At 48.9% G+C, this 23180-nt stretch overlaps 1 protein-coding gene across 1 annotated transcript in view; it reads left to right on the top strand.

Annotated features, from left to right (window-relative positions):
* The window catches only part of DPYD (dihydropyrimidine dehydrogenase), a 362324-nt gene that overhangs the window by 254504 nt on the left and 84640 nt on the right, over positions 1 to 23180 (top strand). The window contains exons 15-16 of the mRNA XM_079761319.1: positions 11887 to 11955; positions 15502 to 15585. Coding sequence (XP_079617445.1) covers positions 11887 to 11955; positions 15502 to 15585 — 153 coding nt within the window. The remainder of the gene's footprint in view (positions 1 to 11886; positions 11956 to 15501; positions 15586 to 23180) is intronic.

Below are 23180 nucleotides of genomic sequence, written 5' to 3'. Positions count from 1 at the left end.
TTATCTGAGCCCACACCTTCTCCATCCCCACCACGTGTGCTCACTTCCTCTTCATTCCCCGCTATCTTCTCTCCAACGCGGAGCCCACTCCTGATTCTACAGCCCTCCTTTACCAGCGTACACTCAATAATCACTCATTTCAATGAATGCTTTTGTTTTAATTTTGAAAAGATGATGAAAATTATACACAAGAATTCAGCGAATATTTTTGTGTGCACCACCCATGCCTGGGCGATGTCTGTTTTGTAAAAAGTCAAATATATTTTACTGACGTTCATCTGTAACGTGGGAGCACGGCTATATATGGAACCTGACTAGTCATAGACATTTGTTGCTATAAAGGTGTCTCTTCCTCGGGAGTCAGAGAACTGCCCCTTTAAGGAGATTAGAGTTCTCAGAAAGTTGTAGTCAGACAAGGAGACTAGAAATGCCTGGTTTTCCCCTTTCTTTTTGATGTATTTAGAGGATTAGCATGGAATATTCCTGGCTAATATTTAATTAATCAGACCACACAATAATTTTACCATCTACTTTGATAATTGTTGCTTTTATAGGATCTCGTGCCACAATGAAGTAGCTTGATTTCCCCAATGTGTTCTAATGAGAGGCTCCAAATAGGGAAATCATCCATTTATTAAAGAAATCAGCGTAATATTCTGTTGTCTTATATTATTGTAAGGAGGGCCCCGGATATTTTGCATTTGTTTTCTTGAGTTGAAATATTGTGGTATCCAATTATCCTGCTGGCTTTAATCTACACTTAATAAAAATTAATTATGGATGTCAAGTGTGCATGTATTTATTGTCTGGGAATCTCAAATTCATGAATGCACCCCCCAAAGTTTAATAATTGTTTATAATGCACTACTCTATGCAGAGTCATCACATGACCTCAAACTCCTAAGGCAGGCTCATTCTCTACGTCATTTGTATTTAATAAATGTGATTCTGTTGTTATCACCTTATATGGTTTTTACCACTCAGGAAATTTTAAATCTAAGAAGTAGGTTTGGTTAGCTTAGCGTTTGGAACATCCTATCTAATAAAAGAGTAATATGCAAATTGACCATCACTCCAACACAAGATGGCTGCCCCCATGTGGACACAAGATGGCCGCCACAAGATGGCTAGCAGGGAAGGGCATTTGGGAGGGACCAGGCCTACAAGGGAGGGAAGTTGTGGGCAATCAGGCCAGCAGGGGAGGGTAGTTGGGAGTGATCAGGCCTGCAAGGGAGGGCAGTTGGGGGCGATCAAGCCTGCAGGGGAGGGCAGTTAGGGGTGACCAGGCCGGCAGAGGAGGGAAGTTGGGGGAGACCGGGCCTGCAGGGAAGGGCAGTTGGGAGGGACCCAGGCCTGCAGGGGAGGGCAGTTAGCGGTGACCAAGCCTGCAGGGGAGGGCAGTTAGGGGCAATCAGGCTGGCAGGGGAGCAGTTAGACATCAATCAGGCTGGAATGGGAGTGGTTAGGGGGTGATTAGGCTGGCAGGCAGAAGCAGTTAGGGGCAATCAGGAAGGCAGGCAGGTGAGCAGTTGGGAGCCAGCAGTCCTGGATTGTGAGAGGGATGTCCCAGATTGAAGAGGGTTCAGGCTGGGCTGAAGGACACACACCCCCGTGCACGAATTTTGTGCACCAGGCCTCTAGTATGGCTCCATGGCCGGTGTGACTCAGCTGGTTGGGCTTTGTCCCATGCACCAAAAGGATGCCAGTTTGATTCCCAGTCAAGGCACATGCCAGGCTCAGTCCCCATCAGGGGGCTTGCAGGAGGCAGCAGCCAATCAATGTTTTGCTCTCACATTGATATTTCTGTCTCTCTCCCTTTCTCTCTCTAAAAATCAATAATCTATATATATAAAACCCTAAGTGACCTTCGCAACCAAACGGATGACCAAACAGGCTACATGGGGCAACCAAGCCCGCAGGGGGTCAGTGAGGGGCGACAAAACGACTGAGCAACAGAATGCATGGGGCAACCAGGCCCTCAGGGGGGACAGTTGGGGGCGACTAGGCTGGCAGAGGAGGCAGTTGGGGGAAGTTAGGGGCAATCAGGTAGGCAGGCCGGTGAGTAGTTAGGAGCCAGTGGTCCCGGATTGGAGAGGGTGCAGGCTGGGCTGAGGAGACCCCCCCCCTGTGCACAAATTTCGTGCACCGGGCCTCTAGTAAATAAGAAGATGATAATGCGGGAAGCTAGCAATGGCCAGTCTAGAAATTCCTAATTGCTTGGGTTTATATATAGTAAGAAATGCTAAGAAAAACTTAACTTTTGGGGGGCAGGAGGGCGGGCAAGATCCGTCGGAAGTTTCCATAGCCCAACCCCTACTTCCCTCTTGCATTTCTCTCCCTCTCGTCAGTATCCGCTCTTCCTTTCCAGTCCTTACACGTTGAGGCTGCCATGCTTCTTGGCTCCGACTAACACCTGTGTCTATCAGTGCAACTTGGTTTTCACCAGAGCACCGGGAGCTGAACCGCGCACCGAGGCCTCCTCGCTTCCTGCTGGGCCTGGCGGTGCGTTTTTGTACTGAGAAGACTTTTTCTGCTGCTGCGTGTTTGTTTGATGGACATAGTTGATAATTTCTACTTTCCTTGTCCTATTTTCTCCTGGGAAAATGTATGACACTTTTCATAGAAGGAATCACTTTATATCCATGAGAATGAGAACCAAAGGCAATTTTAATGCAAAACAACAAAGGGAAATTGTATTTTGCGGAAAGCGAGGCCCAGCAAACAGCTAAATCAATACTTTAGATCTACTTCCCTGGTCTCTGCGTAATTATTAATACTTCACTCATCTAAAACCTCAGACACACATTTACATGCAGGGTATGCTCAAGGAAAAACAGAGAGGAGAAAAGAATTGGCTGAATTATTGACTTCCCCTTCCAGGAAATATTTCTTTAAAATAAAGGGATTAGAGATGAGGAATGTCAGGATATTCTGCACAGCTGGTCCTTATCAGAGAGGGAATCTTTTTATTAAGGAATCCCAGAAAGAGAAGACAGGCGACTGCAGGGAGATGTGTAATATGTTCGTGTCCGTGTAGATTGACAGTTCTCACGCCGGGAATGTCCCCGGAGAGATGGCGGTGCCGGGGTCAGCGGGCGGCATCATTTACTCCCATGCCCACGATTACATTGACAACAAGACCATCCCTCTGCCTCCCGGAGACAGGGCAGGGGATGTGATGGCTAACACCCTGTCTCAGGGGATTGGATGTTCCACGTGGTTTTAATCAGAAGCATATTTTATTTCAATATTGAAAAAAATTGCAGTGAATACAGCATAATAAAATAAAATGACAGTCAGATATTTCAAGACTACTTTGCTTATTCTGTTTAGCTTTGTTTGAAAGAAACCACTGGGCTGACACGATTCTGCCGTCTGGAGGCACGCACCGTAGGTGTGGTCTGTTGGCGTTGACATTCACATATCCGGTGTGGTCTCTGCCTATGGGAAATAGAGGCTCGTTTCAGATCCTCGCAGAGCTGAGGAGCTGGCTAGACATCGCCGGTGCTTTCTGCTGATCATTAAACCGTAGCTTAGGCGTCGAGATGGACAGAAGGTTGGAGACAGATGTAGAAACAGGCAGGTAGATAGACATGCTCTGCACGGACTGCCACGGTCCAGGAAGGCAGCTGTCGTTGGCCCCGAGACACTGGATCCAGCCTGAGGAGGCGGCCGAGCCCGCCGCCAGCCAGCGCGGAGCCCGTGCCATTGTAAGACAGCACACGGCCTCCTTGTGGAGCTTAGGGAAGGATGTTTCTGGTCCGTGGTCAACCAGGGGGCAAGCAGGGGAGCTGGTAGCCAGATAGCCCTGGCCGGTGTGGCTCAGTGGGTCGGGCATCGACCCATACACCCGTGCACGGAAAGGTTGCTGGTTTGATTCCCATTCGGGGCACATGCCTGGGTTTCAGGCTCCATCCCCAGTAGGGGGCGTGCAGGAGGCAGCCCTCTCCCTCCCTTCCACCCTCTCTCTCTCTCTAAAAATCAATTTTAAAATATTTTTTTAAATATCTTCCCATACATTCCTTAGAAAGTTAAAAACGGATTCATTAATTATCATTTGTGTGGCTATATTATATCTGAGAGTAAAGATTGAGAAGCAGTGGTCAGAAGTTAGGAGCCATAAGAAATTGTTTAGGGTAGAGATGAAGCCGGGCTTACCTGAAAGGGGGGTTGGGGGGCACCTCGGGTTCAGGTTGATGAACCAGAAGGTTAGGGTTCGTCCGCCATCCCAGATGATGTGCAGAGGGACGCTCTCGCATTTGTTTAAAACCCTGTTGTGTTTGCAAATAGCTGGCTAGGTCTCGGATCCCTAATGATTTCCAGGGAGACTGTTGCTCTGCCTCTCCAAGAATAATGGGACGTTTTGGCGACCGCGAACGGCCATGGGAGGTCCTTCAAGAGAGGGCCTGGGCCCGTGGCTTTAGACTATCCCAGGGCCCTTTTCTGATGGGAAAAATATTGCAGAAAACGTAGGCGCTAAAGCAAAATGGTGTTTTCCAAGTTAAAACTGAGGGAAGTCTGAATGCCTGGCAAATCGCAGAGCAGAGCGTCTGCTCCGTTGGTGGTTCTGGAAGGCGGGGCTGTGCCCAGCCCCCGGGGCGTTCCTTCCGCCTGTTCCAGGTACAGCTCCCCGTGAGCCCCCGACAGTACACTTCCACGCCTCGCAGGTGAGCGCGAGGCCAATTCCCGGGCATTTAGTCCTCGGCGGTAAGTGGAATGGCACAGCCGGGAGTCCTCTCAGAGCCTAGAGGATGGAATTGCCCTCTTTGTCAGGCGCCCTGTATTGTGACATGTTTTTCAGGTTCTCTACAAAAAGTGATCTAAGGCCAAATTCGGACAAAATGAGACCTGAGAAAGGCAGCCGTCCCAGCGCCGCTGTCACTGGGTCGCCCTGCTCCACTAATCCTCCCCTGCGCCTGTCCTGGGGAGACAGGGACACTGCGCGGACAGGAGCGGGGAGCGGGGCTGGTGTCGGGAAGACACGGGCCAGGGGAGCTAAGTGCATGAAAGGGGCCCCCATCTCCAACGGGGTGTCGGGGTGGCGGCACACAGGACAAGCGCCACATCACACTGCAGAGGAGCGGTGAGCAGGAGGACCGCGGCCTCAGGGAGGACGTCCTTGGCAAACAGGTGGGTTGAGGGTCGTCCTCCCGTGTCCTCCTTCTGCGGGTCTCCTAGCGTTTCCCGCTCCCCTCAGGGAGATGTTCTTCTGACTCCTCTTCGCTTCCGGAGGGCAGCGTCACGTGAATAAGGACGGCCAAGGCCCCGGCACAGAGCTTAATTCGTGAAGGAAAACGTAGTGGGAAAGCAGGGAAGGTTAGTGCGTTGTTTTGTTAAAAGAATGCATTTGGTAAATCCTCTTTGGAGTGGCCTAAAATAGAGTTAGGACAACGTTATTGAAGATGAATTGACACAAGAAAGAAGCTGACCCTTTAGAATTCTTTTTTTTTCTTTTTTTCTTTTTTTAGATTTTTTAAAAAAATTCATTTTCAGAGAGGAAAAGGGAGAGGGAGAGAGAGCAAAACACCAATGAGAGGAACATCGATTGTCTGCCTCCCTCATGCCTGCAACCCAGGCCTGTGCCCTGACCAGGAATCGAACTGGTAACCTTTCGGTGCCTAGGATGACGCCCAGCCAACTGAGCCACACTGAGCAGGGCAAAGCTGACCCAGAGCCGGGGCAGGACGCTGCTTGTTGGAAGCGGGCTTGGTGAGACAGTGGTTGGGAACCGCAGTTCTTCGCTCCCGGAGAGACTTAGCTCTTAGAAACCTCATAGCTCAGCAAGTCAGTGGAGACTGAACCCGCTTCCACAGACAGGGGCGTGGGAGCGAGAAGTGTTTAGAGCAGCGGCCGCCAACCGGTCGTCCGCGGATCACGGGTGGTCCGTGAGGTCCGGAAGGTTGGCGACCGCTGGTGTAGAGGGTGGGTGCCGGGAGCCGCTGGTTGCAAAGCCAGGTCAGTCTTCCCAGCCTCCCTCGGCTGCACGTCACGGACAGCGCACCAGGGCGTGGGCGTCAGTCCCAACCAGGCTGTGTGACAGGTGAAGCGTGGCCACTCGTTTGCTCGGGTGACTTTTTCCTGGCATTTCTCAGCGACCATAGCATCAGTGGGAGTAACGTCCCGGATACCCAGCGTCACAGCCCCTCCAGCTGACGGACTGCGGCATTTTGATGCAGTGAGTCCTCTGCCGGAAGTTGCTGTGTGCGTTCACCCGAGGCTGGTAGCCAACGGAGAGAAGGGTTCATTGTGCTCTATTGCCATTTGAGAAGAGGGACGTTGCCTGGGGGGGACAAAAATGTAAGGATCAGTTTGCATACCAGGGTGCTTTCCTTGCAGTTGACAGAATTGTGTGTGTGTGTGTGTGTGTGTGTGTGTGTGTGTGAGTCTTTTGGGTTCACAGGAGGCTGCTTCATTATAGAGTATTGGAATAGTTGATTGAAAGTTCACTAGTACATGCATATATAGTATCTATATATGCTTTATTTCTATGTCTTTGTTATTTACATAAATAATGTAGGGGTAATTTTGTGCATTTAGCAAGTACAGTAAAGCTTTCTAGTTTGGCTAAGTAATATCTCCTGAGAGACAGTATGCCAGCGGTTAGGGTATACGGACAAAAGGAAAGCGTTGCTTATCCCTTTCAAAAGGCATGCCTGCGAGGATCGTGAAGGAGGGAAGGAAAAGAAACTACGTACCATCTTGTGACCGTTTCCTAAAGAAACAGCAGGAACCCCCGGTGCCCAGAGGCCCCTGGAGGAAACCCTGGAGGCCGGACTGGAGCTGTTTCCGGGCGGGAGGGGCCGGTGGGCGCCCCGGGTCTAGGGCACTTCTTCCTCCTTCAGCCCCAGCGGCCCCTCCTGGAACCCCGTCTCCAGGGAGAGCAGCTTGGCGAAGAGGAGGCGTACGCTCGGTCTTTGCAGTCTGCCTTCGCTCTTTTATTCGGGAAAAATGGGAGAGGCTTTTGTTTTGCTTTTAGACGTTTTGTTCCCAACACAAGGCCAGGGACCATAGGGCTTTTGCTGTTGGTCGTTGAAAACAGTAGCATATGGGAACCCTATTCACTGAAGAGCGCTCACCGTCGTCATGGGAAATGCGTTCAGGGAATTGACAGGACCGGTGGGGCTGCACCTGAGGCTCAGATCCTCACCACAGGCGTTTAGGGCATCTCCTCTTGACATTGTGGTGCGGGAGGGAGGGTACCCTCCTCACCTTCCTTAAATGGTAGAACAATCGGCCCGGCAGGCGGGGCTCAGTGGTTGAGTGTCAACCTAGGAACCAGGAGGTCACAGTTCGATTCCGGTCAAGGGCACATGCCCGGGTTTCGTGCTCAATCCCCAGTAGGGGGTGTGCAGGAGGCAGCGGATCTATGATTCTCTCTCATCATGGAAGTTTCTCTCTCTCTCCCTCTCCCTTCTTCTCTGAAATCAATAAAAACATCTTTTTAAAAAATGATAGAACAATTGGAGGTGTTTGTAAATAATTCAGAAGGTTCTGAACTAGAATTTGTCTTTTAAATCAAATGACTCTAGAGGCTCTACTTTGCCTTATTTTAAGTAATTAGAACAATCAGGGCTGTGGTTGTTACAGTGCTTTTCGAAAACACAGAGCAGTTATCAAAACGGAAGCATTTGATGCCGCAGAATCGCAGCCTTAGACCTTCCTCCCACTCGTAGGGGTGCGTGCCTGTCTACAGTGCTTCCCAAGACGAGCGTATGCGTACAGGTTTGTTTTCAAACCAAACTTTCAAATTGGAAAATGTTACCTCGTAAGAAACATGTGTATCTCCCCTTAATTCAGAGGACTGCAAACCCCAGCCATGCAATTACTTCTTTTTGAAAAACTACTTTTCTCCTGTTTGGAACGTTTCAATGAACGTGTGATTACACGTGGGAGTTGGGAGAGAGAAGGTTACACAGCAAACACCTCATTGTTATTCCTTCAAAACAGCATCTGTATTAACATCTGTGCATTCATGAGCAAACCAGAAAGTGTGTCCAGTGAGAAAAAAAGGAACATTTAAGAGGAAATATATACTCTTTTTATTTGCAAAATCTCAGTATGTTATTGTTTTAAAAAACAACAACACCACACACACATCAAATTTTAAACTCTGAGAAGGACCTTCAGTGTTTGCTTTGAATTAGAACCGCCAATGCATTGATTATAGACAAATGCATTGTCTTGCGCAGTTGAAATAGCTAATATGCATATTAGGAAGCTTTCATGAAATGACTAATGAAGCAAAGAAATTTGTTGTTTTCTCCCCCTGTATGTTTAACGAGGTGTGTACCTTTGCATGCATTCTGAACATCAGTGCATTTGTATTACATTAGAAGTCCGTAAGTGGCTTGAATACCATTTCTTGAGTTTAATTGGGGTACATTGCCTTGTGAGTACCTTCATTTGCCAGGTAATGTGAGTGTAGCCGGGGCTGTGTTGTACACGGTTTTATTGTTATGGCATGCAAATCAGGACCAAATGCCAGCGCGTCCATTAGGCCGCGGCGTGAAGTGCAGACCGGAAAGGTTCCAGCCGCGTTGGAAAAGGTCCTGTCACCACTCCCGCTGTAAATCACTGCCGGGCTTCTGAGAAGGAACCTGTGGAGCTGAAATGGGGAACACGGAGGAAACCCTAAGATGTTTACGAAATGCGGGGAGCATCTGTGGTTGAATCCCGAGGATCGACAGCACATCCAGGGAAGGGAACCGCTGATCAGTATCCAGGGCGGCGAGGCGTGTTTCACTGGTTGAGGTGCATTCGTCACTGTCCTGGCAGGCAGAGCCCTGAGCGGCGTGTTTCTGTGCCGTTTACCGAGGTCGCCACGTGGGCAGACGTGGCAGCTCAGTGGAGGAGGAGGAGGCCCAGGAGCCCAGACGTGGGAGCCGTCCCCTGTGCCGAAGGGCTGACCGTGGCGAGGGAAAGGGGGTGCGGGGGGCTGACAGAGGAGTGAGGCTTTCGTTTGCTTCATCCACCTGCTTCTCACCCAGCACCTTCCCGGCGGGGACCCGTCTCCAGGGGGCGCTGAAGGAGGCGGCTCTCGGGAGGGGGCGATGGCTGGGTCACTGTCCAGTGGACAGCAGAGAGACGGTGCACGAAACGCTTGTGTCTCCTGCAGAGCGTGGGTTAGAAGAACCCTGGCTTTGGGGTTCCAGTGCGCGCTCTTCTTCTCTGAAAGCAATAAAAATATATCTTTACAAAAGAATGACACAGAGCATCGTGCACGGCCCCTGGGACACCCCAGGTCACCCGTGGCCTCAGGTGGACGAGCCTGAGGAGGAACAAGAACGCAGGGGACGTCAGGAAGAGGCACCTCCGAGCGCCCTGGGAGAGGCTTCCGGACGCTGCGGGGATGGCGGAGGCGCGAGGGGAGTTGCGGCTGAGGAGTTTCTGCCTCGTTTGCCAGGGTCCCTGGGGGCCCGGGGAGACCAGTGAGCAGACACGGGGGAACACAAACGGGAGAACAGTACATTGCCAAGTGGCCAAGGCAGAGGACACGCAGCGGCTACTACTGTAGTGTCAACAGCGGTGCCCCCCCCTCCCGTGGTGGAAATATGTCTTATTTTCTATGGAAACTGCGCATATTGTTTCATTTTCATGTGAGGTTTCTTTGTTGGGAATAATTGGATAAGCAAGGCATTTATGACTTTCCAAATAAATGACATCACATGAAAGGACAGCTTTCAGAATACATTCCCCTTTGCAAACATGCAATCAGCAATGGCCACATGAGATCTGAAGAGCGTGTGAGCTTGACTATATATATATATATATATATATATATATATATATATATATATATTGATTTTAGAGAGAGGAAGGGAGAGGGAGAGAGAGAAGCATCAATGATGAGAGAGAATTATGGATTGGCTGCCTCCTGCACGCCCCACACTGGGGATCAAGCCTGCAACCCAGGCCTGTGCCCGGACCAGGAATCGAACCATAACCTCCTGGTTCATAGGTTGATGCTCAAGCACTGAGCCCCGCCGGCCGGGCCAGGCTTGGCATTTCATGTCCGAGTCTCCGTGCCTACGTTTCAGGAAAACTGTGCCAGTCCCACTTTCACTTCGTTTGTATTCAGGTACAAAGACCCTGTTAAATGTGCGTGTTCCACAATTAATGAATATTGAATAAACAGACTTTCTGAGTTTAAATGTCTTTGAAAATCACTTGCCCCATGTGGTTTTCTTCCTTCTTGATATAATCCCAATAGTGTTAGCAGTGGTTTTGTTGTTTGCCAAGCTCTAACCTCCCCGGGTCATTGACAGTTACTCACCTTTGCCACTTGCAGCCTTTCCTACTGAACGATGCAGGCTGTCTCGAGGCGGGGCTGTTGGGTGGGTTTCCAAGGCAGCTCCCAGCGACTTCCCGAACGCCACTGCCTGTACGAGGGCCCAGGCTTGGAGAACATGGGAGTTCGATGAGGTTTCCTACCTGTGACCCATTGGAAATTCTATGTTCTTCACCTTAATTTCTAATCTGCAAGCTTTCTTGTAATTCAAATTTTTAAAAAAATCGTTTTATTTACTCCAGAAGGAAACCTATATATATAAAGGCCTGAGCAACCATCCGACCGGTAGCTATGACACGCATTGACCATCAGGGGGCAGACACTCAATGCAGGAGCTGCTGAGCTGTGGTGACTTGGCAGCTGCAGTTCTTGGGTGATGTACCCCGGAACCAGAAAGGAAAGAGCCCGATTCCAGGGTGCATCACCTGAGAACTACCCTCTTGCAATCTGGGACCCCTTGGGGGATGTTGGAGAGCCGGTTTTGGCCTGATCCCCGCAGGCTAGGATGAGGGACCACACCTGTGCACGAATCCATGCACCAGGCCTCTAGTGTGATTATAAAACACTAATTGGACCGAGAATTGTAATTCTTTAAACGTTTGGAAGGATGACCCCCACCACCCACCGTCTGCCGCCTCCTTTCTTGGTTAATGGACCCCCAGGACCTTTGGAGAGATTTGGGGATCGCTCCTCTCACTTCTTCCTGTCCTGTGTACGCCATTGAGTCTCGGCTGACTCCTGGCCCCGCATCCCTGACACCCTTCTTGTAAAGGAGGTTCTGTGTCACCAAATCCGTGGCACTTCTCTGTCTTAAACCCTCAGGGGCAGCGGCCCTTGGTTGGGGGGCACGTGTTCCCAGGTGATGCAGAATAGACTCGGCCAAGGGACGCCAAGTAGTGTCTTTCCCATGCCTGGAAACCTTCCGCTGTGTCAGTGATGCTATTAATGAACACTTGTATGTCGTTGCATAACTTAGACAACCCTTCCCCCCACACAAATATACATAATCCCCTCGACTGCCTTCGGCAGGTGGCAAAGGCAGTATTGTTTTCATCTTAAAAATGAGAATGCCGAGGGTCAGAAAAGTGAAGTCAGGTGTTCCAAGTCTTCAAAGACAACTGAGGGTCCTGGCCCATGTGGCTCAGTTGGTGGAGCATCATCCTGTGCACGGAAAGATTGCCGGTTTGATACCCAGTCAGGGCACATGCTCAGGTTGGGGGATCGATCCCCGGATGGGGCGGGGGGGGGGGGGGGTAGGCACGTGTGCAGGAGGCCACCAATCAATGTTTCTCTCATACATATCTCTCTCTCCTCCCCCCAACTCCCCCTGTCCCTCTCCCCCTTTCCCTTTCTCTAAAACATACCCTCAGGTGAGGATTAAACACAGATAAATGAGGAAGTCTCTAGGACAAGGCAGAAGTCCCAAATCTCATCCTTTGCTCCACTTAGAATCTGCTGTTACTTAGTGGTTTGTCTTTCAACGGATGCGCAACTAATCTTATCAAGTACTTTACCATTGAGCACACACACTCATGTGAATTCCATGTGCCCTTGTGTGTGAAGTCGTACCTGAGCCCTGTTCTCTCCTCTTCCTGAAGGTCCTCATCGCGAGCATCATGTGCAGCTACAACAGGAACGACTGGATGGAGCTCGCCAGCATGGCCGAGGTAACGCAGTCCTATCTCTTCTCTTTCTTCTCTTCTCTTTCTACCAGCTGTAAATAAAGAGCCGTCGTGGAAAAGAACCCCGTGGCAGCAAAATGGAATGGAAAATGGTAACAAAAAAACAAAACAAAACAAAACACGTTTCTATTCCCATGTGTTTCCCGGCGTTTTCATTAACAGGATGGAAATGGGAATTGAAAGGGACTCTAGCCCATAAAAGTGGTCCCTGGCATTTCACAGGCTGCCAGAAACCCTTGCTCCTTGGGACCCACTTCCTCTTGATGTGCATAGAAAGCAAACCCTATAGGAGGATGGATGTCATGATAAGACACAATGCCACCCTGGAGAGGCCACTGGGTCTTACCTGGCCTTCAGGCAAGCTGGTGTGACAGCGAGGGAAGAAATTGTGAATGCAGAACCCTCGAACATTGAAAATGTGAAAGGCCCCGTTCAATACCATTCGCACGTATGACTACAGACAGGCCCGGACCGGTGGGACCGGCACTCCTGAGCGGGCGCCGGTGAGCGGGGTTTCTGTAATATCAGGGACGCCTGCCCAGACGTGGACAACTCCCCACAGGCTCCGATTTGTGTCTTGTTTTAATTTCACTTCTTTTAATATATGTTCATTGATTTCAGAGAGGAAGGGAGAGGGGGATAGAAACATCAGCGATGAGAGAGAATCATGAGTCGGCTGCCTCCTGCACACCCCCTCCTGGGGATCAAGCCCGCAACCCCGACGTGCTCTGACCGGAAATCGAACCGTGACCTCCAGGTTCATAGGTCAACACTCAACCACTGAGCCACGGCGGCCAGGTTCAATTTGTGTTTTAAACAGAAAAAAAAAATACACACTTAACATTATACACTATCTTGAAAGATACTCGAGACAGATTTATCTGGGGTTTCTGGAAACCGCTCAGATAGGACAGTACCTCTGACCCCACTTATGAACTAATGACTCTACATCATATTCAGAAATGTGGGTTGTGCAGTTTATTTGGACATCTCAACACTGTGAGGGGAAATTACTTCTGGGATTTGGGGGCTGAAATTAGACATGATTCGTAATCGGCCCCTGAGCCGGGGCGCTGGGTCCATTTTCTCCATGTATTTACCTAATTGAGCGTGAAATCTTCCACGGAGCCCGTGCCTGGCGTGAGCCTGGCCAGTGTTAAGCTGACGATGATGAATCGCTTTACACGCCGCCTGCTTCCCGCCCTTCCGTAGAATAGAGGCCGTAAAAAACAGGTCCTTCTGTCGGGAGCCTTTGAATGAGCAAGTTTTACTTGGAAGAAGTCAAAAGCCTTTGTAATAATAACACACTCACCGGCTTAACCACTGAGCCATGCGAGTCAGGCTACAAGATTTTAATTTCAAGTTTAGAAGGCTAAGGATGTCAAGTTTTCTTAAAATACTGTCCCGACATCAGCCACGGACTAAGTGATCTCTATTATGTCACAGGAGTGAGTGAGGCTGTGGGCTCACCACCCTCCCCTCCGTTCCAGGCTGTGGGACAGTGAGTAGGGCACTCAGACTCCTTGTGCCTCAGTTTCATCATCTGTGAAATGGGAAGAACGACATATCCTACTGCAGAGAGCCTCGCACAGCGCCTGGCGGCTTGCTCATTGCCATCGTTGCTGTGCTGGCTAGTTGTCAGCGCACACTTGTATTTAGGAAGTGTGTGTCAGGTGAACGTGTAAGCCAATGCCCCCTAAAGCTTAGGTGTTCCAGAATGCTGTCGAATCGACTTGCTTTTCTAAATTGCTGCATTTCAGCTCAATAAGAAGTCTACAGGAAGTAGTTGAAATAACTAAGAAATAATAAGAAAAGAGCAGTCGTGTATATAATTGTACTGCACAATCTTTTAATGAAGCTGGTAGTTCCACGGGACGCGCGTGGTTTGGAGACAGGGCCTATTCCTGCAGCCGACACGAGAAGGTTGGCTGACTTGCCCAAAGCACCCCCAGTCCTCGGCTGACCTGGGATTGAACTCAGTGCAGCCAGTTGTGTGTGGCCCACGATGACTACCAAACCAGCAGAGGGAAATGGCATGATTTAAGTAACGTAATTTCCAAATAACAGGATGTGTTTCACACGGAATTAGGGAAGCAAAAGCCATGATGAAACCCTGTTAGAAAACGGGCTGAGTGAGCGAATGAACTCTCCCACGTGGGCCAGAGCCGAGGCAGGCTCGCCGGTGAGGCAGGATGGGTGCGAGGTGGCTAACCAGGATTCGTGTTCTGTGAGGTCCTGCTGAAAACTCAGAAAGCAGGGAAAACAAACAAACAAACAAAAAACAGGCTAAAATCTTGAGCAATTAGGAAGAAAGAGCCCCTGCACTTGGGAAGCATGAGCTTTTCTAAGCCGGCACCTGGCTCAATAGACTTGTTACAATGGTATGAAGTTTCTGGTTGACCTTATTTAAAACAAAATTGTAGCCTGGCTGGTGTGGCTCAGTGGCTGAGTATTAACCTTTGAACCAGGAGGTCATGGTTCAATTCCCGGTCAGGGCACATGCCCGGGGTTGCGGGCTCGCTCCCCAATGTGGGGCGTGCAGGAGGATTCTCTCTCATAATTAATGTTTCTATCTCTCCCCCTCTTCCTTCCTCTCTGAAATATATACATATATATTAATTTTTTTTTTAAGTTGTAGCATCTGGAAAATTCTAGAAGCGAGGTGAAAGAATGGAAAACTTGAATCACTTTATCTTCCATTCCTCAAATTGCTCTATTAAGCTATTAGAAAAGCATTTTGCTTATTCTTAGAGGTTTTCACAGAAGACTCCCCAAGAGTTCCACGACCCCCTGCACATTCTTAGCCCTTTGCACTCGCTTGCTTTTTTCTCGATTCCTGCTACGGATGCTAACCGTGTCGAGTCACACTCGACATCCGAGTGCAAAAGGTGAGGGACCTCCTCCGTTCCTGTGGCAGGAGCCCTCCATGGCGAGCGAATTCATGAGTAAGCGAGAAGGATTCCTGTTTAATTATTAAGCTAATATCACCTGAACTCCCTGTTCTGAGCATGCACATTTTTTTAAAATGCAAGAAAATTGACATTCAGTTAAAAACACATTTCCCTGGTGCTTGTTCCCGCCAACCTCCTCCGTCGTCCTTTGCACGCTGCTCAGTACCCATTTCCCGGATGAGTAAGATGTGTTCCTGTGAACACAGAAGCCGTGCAGGGCGGCGGGAACGGGACGGCGGGCAGAGCTGAGCTGACGCCCCTGCCGGGTCTCCGCGTAGCCAGGCCGGGGCATCGCTTTTCCTGTGTCAAACGCGCCCAGTCAGCCAAGGACTGTGCCCATGCCAGACCCAGAGCCGGAGGGGCGAGGCCCTCGGGGAAGCTCCCGTGAGCGACGGTGATTGCTGTTATAGACGCTCCCGTTTGAGCCAGACCAGACCTGCGGACGCCACGAGACCGCCGTCCCCGAGCAAGCAGCTGGGCTGCCGTCTGGCCGCGTGCCCCGTGTTGTGTGACCATGGGGGACCCTGTTGGCTCACGAATAACGCTTCCCTTTTCCTCCCCTCTCCCGCGTGTCCTGCAGGCTTCCGGAGCGGACGCCCTGGAGCTGAACCTGTCCTGTCCACACGGCATGGGCGAGAGGGGCATGGGCCTGGCCTGCGGGCAGGTAAGGACCTGGCAGCTGTCACCTGTGTCTGTGGGTGAGCGGGCCCTGGTTCAGGTACCAAGGCTGCCGCAGGCGGGTCAGACGGGCAGAGACCGCCAGACACCGCCAGGTCTGCGCTGTTAAGTAGTGATGAGAACGTGGGGAGGGAAGGCGACTGGGCTTGAGCAAGGGTGAGGTTTACTGGGGACGAGCTCCCATTATGGGCCTGACAGGAGGTAACCTCACACCAAATGGTTTTTCAAAGCGTCGCGCCGAATCGGCTGCTTTCGCATGCAATGCTCTTTCTCACTCCCCCGCGGGCCAGTTCCCCCGGACTGTCCACGAGGCTTTGTTCCCAGCGATTCCGTAGTAAGTGGGGCGCAGCCCCAAGAGCAATTTACATTTGTTAGCATCTGATCACTTTTCAGTGAAGGCTGTGCATTGCCAAGGTCTGTTTTTATTTTAAAACATCCAGCCCTAGCAGGTGTGGCTCAGTGGATAGAGCGTCGGTCTGTGGACTGAAGGGTCCCGGTTTCAATTCTGGTCAAGGGCACAGGCCCAGGTTGTGGACTCGGTCCCGAGGAGGGGGTGTGCAGGAGGCAGCCGATCCATGATGCTCTCTCATCACTGATGTTTCTCTCTCCCTTCCTCTCTGAAATCAGTCAGTCAACAAATATCTATAATCCAGCAAAGCACCCCGAGCAGTGCCCGAGAACAGTGCCACCTGTTTCTTCCCTGTAGATCGGGTCACCGAGAGTCTCAGATCTGCCCCTCACTCCGGATGATTTCGTAGTTTCACCTCTCCTCCGACAGGACGTCTGTCCCAGGGCGGCAGTTGTTTTGACAGGAATCCTTGCCAATCGACCCCTCTGCCTTTCCCTTTGCTGTTTTCCTTGATAACAAAGGTCGTTCTGGCGGCCGGGACACCCACGGGTTCCATCGATTCACCAGCGGTTCATTGAGCCACTCGTACGCGGCGGGCCTCGTGCAGGTGCGAGGACCCTGGACGCTCCCCGTGTCGTCCCACCTTCTCCACTCCGTAGCCGCCAGGCCTCTGCTCCCACTTTCCCCCCTCTCTCTGTGGACACTGTCCCTCGGCGGCGCCCTGCCTGGCCCGGCTTCTCTTCCGGGATACCTTCAGACCCAACGCTTCTACTCGGTATTTAGATTTGTGTACAGAGAACTGGTGTTCTGCCTGAAGTCGCTGCGTTGGGTTAGAAAGCTCGAATCTGCTTGGCAGGGAACACCCCGGGATATGCCAGGCTCTTCAGCCCCATTTCTGCGTCGCTGCTGAAAACAAACCCCACCTCTCCTGCGCCTGGCGTCTCCTCCCCTGGTGGGCACATGGGTCTGGGGCTACGAAGTTGCCCAGTCTCACGCGCGGATGAGCGCATAGACAACGCGATGGGCAGCCACTTTCCGTGCCGGTTGTGCATGTAAACACAGAGAGAGAGGAGGGGCGTTGGGAACGATAGATCATTTTTTTTAGAGAATAGTTGTATACAGTGCTGACCGTCAGATCAGGAAGCGTTTAAGCGAGGTATTTTGGACTAAATCTTATTCAAGTCCTTCCTCTCCCCACCAATGTCCCAGCCAGTATTACAATAAAGTTTAATGTTACTTGGTTAAAAGGGGGCTTTTAATTTCTTTATGACTTTCTTTTTCTGTGGTCACTCTCTCCTGTCATCTTTACCCTCTCTCCCAGCCCTCGCCAAGAGCAGTCCCTGGTCTGAGACGTCTTTCCTCTCGCTGAGTGAAATTTTTTCACATATTTAACTTCGTCTTTTTATTTCTTTAATTATCATTTTCTCCTCTTTTCTGCTGACGGAGCACTTTTCTTGTTTGACTCCGTGCCTCGTGATTTCTGATTTCTCTTAGCACCCTCCCTGCATGTGGGGCGGCAATGCAGGGTTGGCTCACATTGCTGACAACAAACAGCCCTCATTTTCGGGAGTTTATTATACACCAGGAAACGTGTTACCATTTGGGTGGATTATGTGATTGAATTCTCAAACAGCCCTCTGGGCTACTACTACCATTATCCATTATCGCCGTTTTGGGAGATAAGGAAGTGGGAGCGTTAAAAGGCTGAGCAGTTTGTCCGAAATCCCGCAGCCGGGAAATGGCCAGGCCAGGCGTGGGGGTCAGTGTCTGACGCAGGCTCTCACCTGCCCGCGGCTCCTCAGCTCCCCCGTAAACCGGCCTAAAATGACGCCTGGTCTCATCAGTCTGTTTTTGATCTGGATGTTGGGAGAGGTGATTTCCTCACGGCATCTTCCTCCCCTAATTCGGCTGAGCACAGAATTATATCTGCGAGGGGGCGGTTACATCTGATCCATAGCCACCGCGCCGTCGGTTCTCGTCTCCCTTCCGCCCGCCCGCCACCTGCGATTGGTTTTTCCCGTGAAAGTACCTGTTGTCCTGTCTCTGATGCTAGAGTCAGCGCTGTCTGCGGGCAAGGTCTTCGTCACCGCCTATCCTATCGCCTGGAACCGTCCTGTTTCCAGAGAAAGGCCGAAATTCTGGGCCGGCGTGGACCGGCCCTCCGCGCCCTCCGCTGTTCGCTGCTCAGCTGCTGCCAGATGTTCTTCTTCACCGCACAGGGGGCGGAGGGCGTCGCTGTCCCCCACTTGGCCAGACAGAGGCGTCTCACAGCCCTTCCCAGGTGGTCTACTTGGCAAGAACTTCCTTTAGTTTTACACGTTTTCGTTTTCTCGTTCGCTGGAACTGGGTACCAATGAGGGAGGAAGCAGGATGAGTTGGCTAAGCAGTTCCTGCTTATTTTGGAGACGCCAGCAACCTCACATCCTTGAAAGGGTTTTGTAGGATAGTCAGTAAATACTCCCCAAGAGCTTATGTTTTTATTTCGAATTACAATTCGACCACATTTAATCCCTTGTTATTGCTTTGTCAGACTTCTAATTGAATTATTCAACACATGACACAAAAGGAAAGAATTGTAGACAGCGCACTAGTATTAGCAGAATTAGCAGGGTGCTGAGAATTATTAAAAAGGACATTATGTGTGTTAATCGGGCATTTAATTTTGCCTGTTTGTCGATGGAAAACATCCTCTTGGAAAGGATTTTCTTTTTTTCAAAAACCTTAATTGTGACAATGCCTTCTTAACATCCGTGAATACATTGCACAAGCCCGCGAGAGCTGTGTGAATCCTAATTAGTCAAAAAAGACTCCTCATTTCCACTTTAACTCTCGAATGGCCAGCCCACCGTGTGGCTGGTCTTCAGTGCACAGGAAGAAGCCGGCCTTCCAAACTGGCATTGAAAAACAGCCCGTGCTCATTTTATGGGGCAGGCAGAATCTTGACATTGAAGGGTCAGTGTGAGAAAGGAAACCGTGGCTGGATCTCATGAGCATCGATACAAAATACCAAACTATTAATATGCTGCATCCAGCAGGGTGTCAGAATGCACATGGCATGAGCATGTGGGACTCGTCACAGTAAAGCAAGGTTGGTTTAACCCCCTCCCCAAAATTCAATTAATATGAATCATCACTTAAACAGATAAAGGGGGGCGGTGGAATCATATGATCATCTTAATAGGTATAGAAAAAAATGTTGATAAAATTCAATATCTATTCATTTTTTTTAAATCTTAGAAAACTGAATAGGAAGGACTTTTCTTAACGTGATTAAACATGCTTGCAAACTAACTGCAGCATATAGCAAAACTTAATGTTGAAATGTGGTGAGCATTTTTATTAAAGGTCAGAGATGAAACAGGATGGATGCCTGCTATTTGCATATCTAGTCTTCATTGTGCTGGATATACTATGACAACTCAGCAAGACTAGAAAAATACATTTAAAATAAAATGAAAGTATAAAAAATATGAAAGCATTGGAAAAAATTAAATTATCCACATATCTTCTGGTTATCTACAAGTGACATATAAAACTATCCACTGATAAATTATTAGAATTAATAAGAGAGCTTAGGAAAATTGCTGAGAAAAATATCAACATGCAAACACCAATTTCATTTCTATGAACAAGCATTTTTAAATACTGTTTGCATTAAAATTAAAAATAAGATCTAATCTAACTAAATATTTGTACAATCTTTATGTAGAAAATTAAAGCATTTTTATTAGGAGACATTTAAAAATGATAAAATATGGAAAATATCACATTTGGGAATTAGGAATTGTAGCATAAAGATTTTTATTTTTTTCCAGATCAGTCACTAGGTTCATTGCAAAACTCATAAAAATTCCAGCAGAATTATATGGATATTAAAAGGGTCAAAAATATCCAAGGCATTCAATAATAATAATAGAAAATAGACATATAGCATTTTTTTCTGTGCTAGCCATTGCTCTAAGCATGGGGAGTTGGCCTTAATTATTATCAAAAATTCTTATAAGGCATCCTCTCTCTCTCCCATTTTCTGGGGGGAGGCAACCTAATTTTTGGTGGCCTTGTTTCGACAAGGCGTAAGAGAAAATTCTTATAATGTTTATATAGCTCTTAAGATAATGGTTTTGGCACAGGTTTAGATATATTGTGCAAAGTTACAGAGTAGAGAACTCCTAAAAAGACCCAGACACATATGGAAACTTGATTTACATGAGCTGTTCTTGCCAACCAGGGCAAAAAATGTGGAACTATTAACTAAATGGTCCTTGGACAATTGTTAGCTATACCCAAAAATCAACTGCAAGTCATTAAAGACCTACATGTCATAGGCTTTACTACAAACATTCAAAAAAAAAACAATTTTTTCGTCCATGTAATTGATCTCGTGATAAGGAACTCTTCCTTAAACAGGCAGAAAAGGCACAAATTTTAAGAGAAGAGAGTGATCTCAAAAGATACCATGACGAGAGTGCACAGACAAGATACGGACTGTATATAAACATTTTCCTACAAACAACGAACAGGGGCATAATGTTTAACATGTTTATCATGTCTGTATAACATATAAATACATAATAGGTAAATATAAATATATATGCAGAGAGAGACAAGAGTGAGCACAAAGCAAGCCATGGGATTTTTGTTAAATGATCACATGTGGTTATATATAGACTAGAGGCCCGGTGCACGAAATTCGTGCACGGAGGGGAGTTGTCCCTCAGCCCAGCCTGTACCCTCTCCAATCTGGGACATCCCTCTCACAATACAGGACTGCTGGCTCCCAACTGCTTGCCTGCCTGCCTTCCTGATTGCCCCTAACCGCTTCTGCCTGCCAGCCTGATCATCCCCTAACCACTCTGCTGCCAGCCTGTTTGCCCCCAACTTCCCTCCTCTGCCAGCCTGGTCACCCCTAACTGCCCTCTCCTGCAGGGTTGATCACCTCCAACTGCCCTCCCTTGCAGGCCTGGTCCTTCTCAACTGCCCTCCCTTGCAGGCTGGGTGCCTCCCAACTGCCCTCTCCTGCTGGCCATCTTGTGGTGGCCATATTGTGTCCACATGGGGGCAGGATCTTTGATCACATGGGGGCAGCTATATTGTGTGTTACAGTGATGATCAATCTGTATATTACGCTTTTATTAGATAGGATAGAGGCCTGGTACAGGGGTGGGGGCCAGCTGGTTTGCCCTGAAGGGTGTCCCTGATCAGAGTGGGGTTCCCTTGGAGTGTGGGGCGGCCTGAGCGAGGGGCCTGTGGTGGTTTGCAGGCCGGCCACGCCCCCTGGCAACCCAAGTGGAGGCCCTGCTATCTGGAATTTATTTTCCTTCTACAATTGAAACTTTGTAGCCTGGAGCGGAGCCAAGCCTGGGGCTCCCTCCGCGGCCCAGCAGCCATTTCTATTGGGGTTATAATTGAAACTTTGTTGCCTTAAGCGGGTGGGCCCGGCCAGGGTGTGTGGAAAGCTTTGCTTCTGTTACCGGCGGCAACCCTGGCCTGCTCTCTCAAGCTCCATTCTGCCGCCATTTGTTTGAATTTTTTTACCTTCTATAATTGAAACTTTGTAGCTTGAGTGGAGGCTTAGGCCTGGCAAGGGCAGGCAGAAAGCTTGGCTTCCTCTGTTACCTAGGAAACCTTGCTCTCCGTGGCTGTAGCCATCTTGGTTTGGGTTAATTTGCATGCTTACTCTGATTGGCTGGTGGGCGTGGCTTTGTGGGCGTGGCTTGTTGGTGTGTTGGAGGTATGGTCAATTTGCATATTTGTCTATTATTAGGTAGGATATGCCTGTATAAACATAGGGATGGGCAATGGACAGAATGCTAAGCATTGCCCCTAGGGGTTAGACACTCTGGAAATTTTATTTCTTATTTTATACAGTTGTCTATCTAGGCACTATAGTTAATTCTTGTGTGTTTTTAAATATAACTATCTCAGTAAGTCAGGTTTTAAAGTATATTTTTCTGTTTGAGTGCAAGGGATCAACCAAAGGACTTGTATGCATGCATATAAGCATAAGCAATGGACACAGACACTAGGGCGGTGAGGGCATGTGCTTGGGGTGGGGGTGGCCAGGGAGAGGTCAGTGGTGGGGGGGGGGGTAAGGAGACATATGTAATACTATATGTAATACTTTAAACAAAAAAGAATTTTTTAAAAATAAAAATACTGGATTTTACCCATAAAAAATAAAATAACTTGACCACCATCATATTATTAGACTGCAGAAAACTATTTCCGGGCCTTAACTCAGGCCCAGAGGTTGGTCTATGGATTTAAAGCATAAACCAGGTTTGGTTGGAAATGTTGCCTCATTTCTAAAATCCCTTAGGGTGTGGTTACTAGCATGTACAAGTTGACTTTGGGGCAGAGTCTCATTAATTTTTCTAGGAAATAATGATCAATGATAAATTATCCTAAACTCAGTTGCTCGGTCTAGGGTTCCTTTCTATGAAATAGTCCAAAAATGGCTGGTTTTTATCTAATAAGTATAGTTTGATAGCACTCTATAAATATTTAACGATGCAGTGTTCATCAATAATAACTCACATTATTGGAGTCATTTTAAAAATAAGATTCTTGTTAAAAATTTCACAGAGGACACGGTCCGTAAGATGTTATTTACCGTTTACCAGGAGGGTAAGCAGGTGGGAAATGGTGATGGAAACAGAAGCACGCGGGGACTGTGAAGACTTGTGGGCTTTTTCAATTGGCCATTGCTCGTGCAGATGTGGACTCTCTTGCCAGCCACTTCCTGCCTTCCTATCACAGAAAAGGGGTTCTCCTCTGTCCCTGCCCACGAGAGATGCCACTTGCCCCCTCTGCAGGCCTATGTTAACGAAGTGCTGTGCTTGCCTCTAAGTTTCTCATGGATGCCATAAAGCTCACGCCTCCCCTCCAGCTGTAGCCGGGGTGTGAACTAAAGGCTGAAAAGCCGGTCAGCCCTGCTCCAGACCCCCTTGCACGGTTAGGAGAAACATTACTTTGCCGCATGGAGACAGCCAAGCACAATGCTTTTACTCCCTGCACGGAGACGTCAGCTTTAAATTATTGATTATACTAAATGGCATGATTTCTTAGGAAACTATTTCCCTTTTCTGTATTTCAAATCTTACCTTTGGGGGAGAGGCGCCTTTTGAAAACGATGACAGTTCACTGGGAATCAGGATGGTGGCGGGGGGCGGGGGGTGTCGCAGACCTCACATGGGTCTGTGGCTCGGAGGAAGGCAAAGTGCTCATTTCAG

Source organism: Cnephaeus nilssonii (assembly GCF_951640355.1).
Source record: "Cnephaeus nilssonii genome assembly, chromosome: 21".
NCBI lineage: Eukaryota > Metazoa > Chordata > Mammalia > Chiroptera > Vespertilionidae > Cnephaeus > Cnephaeus nilssonii.
Note: the sequence above shows the minus strand (reverse complement) of the source record. Positions and strands in the feature narration are given on the sequence as shown.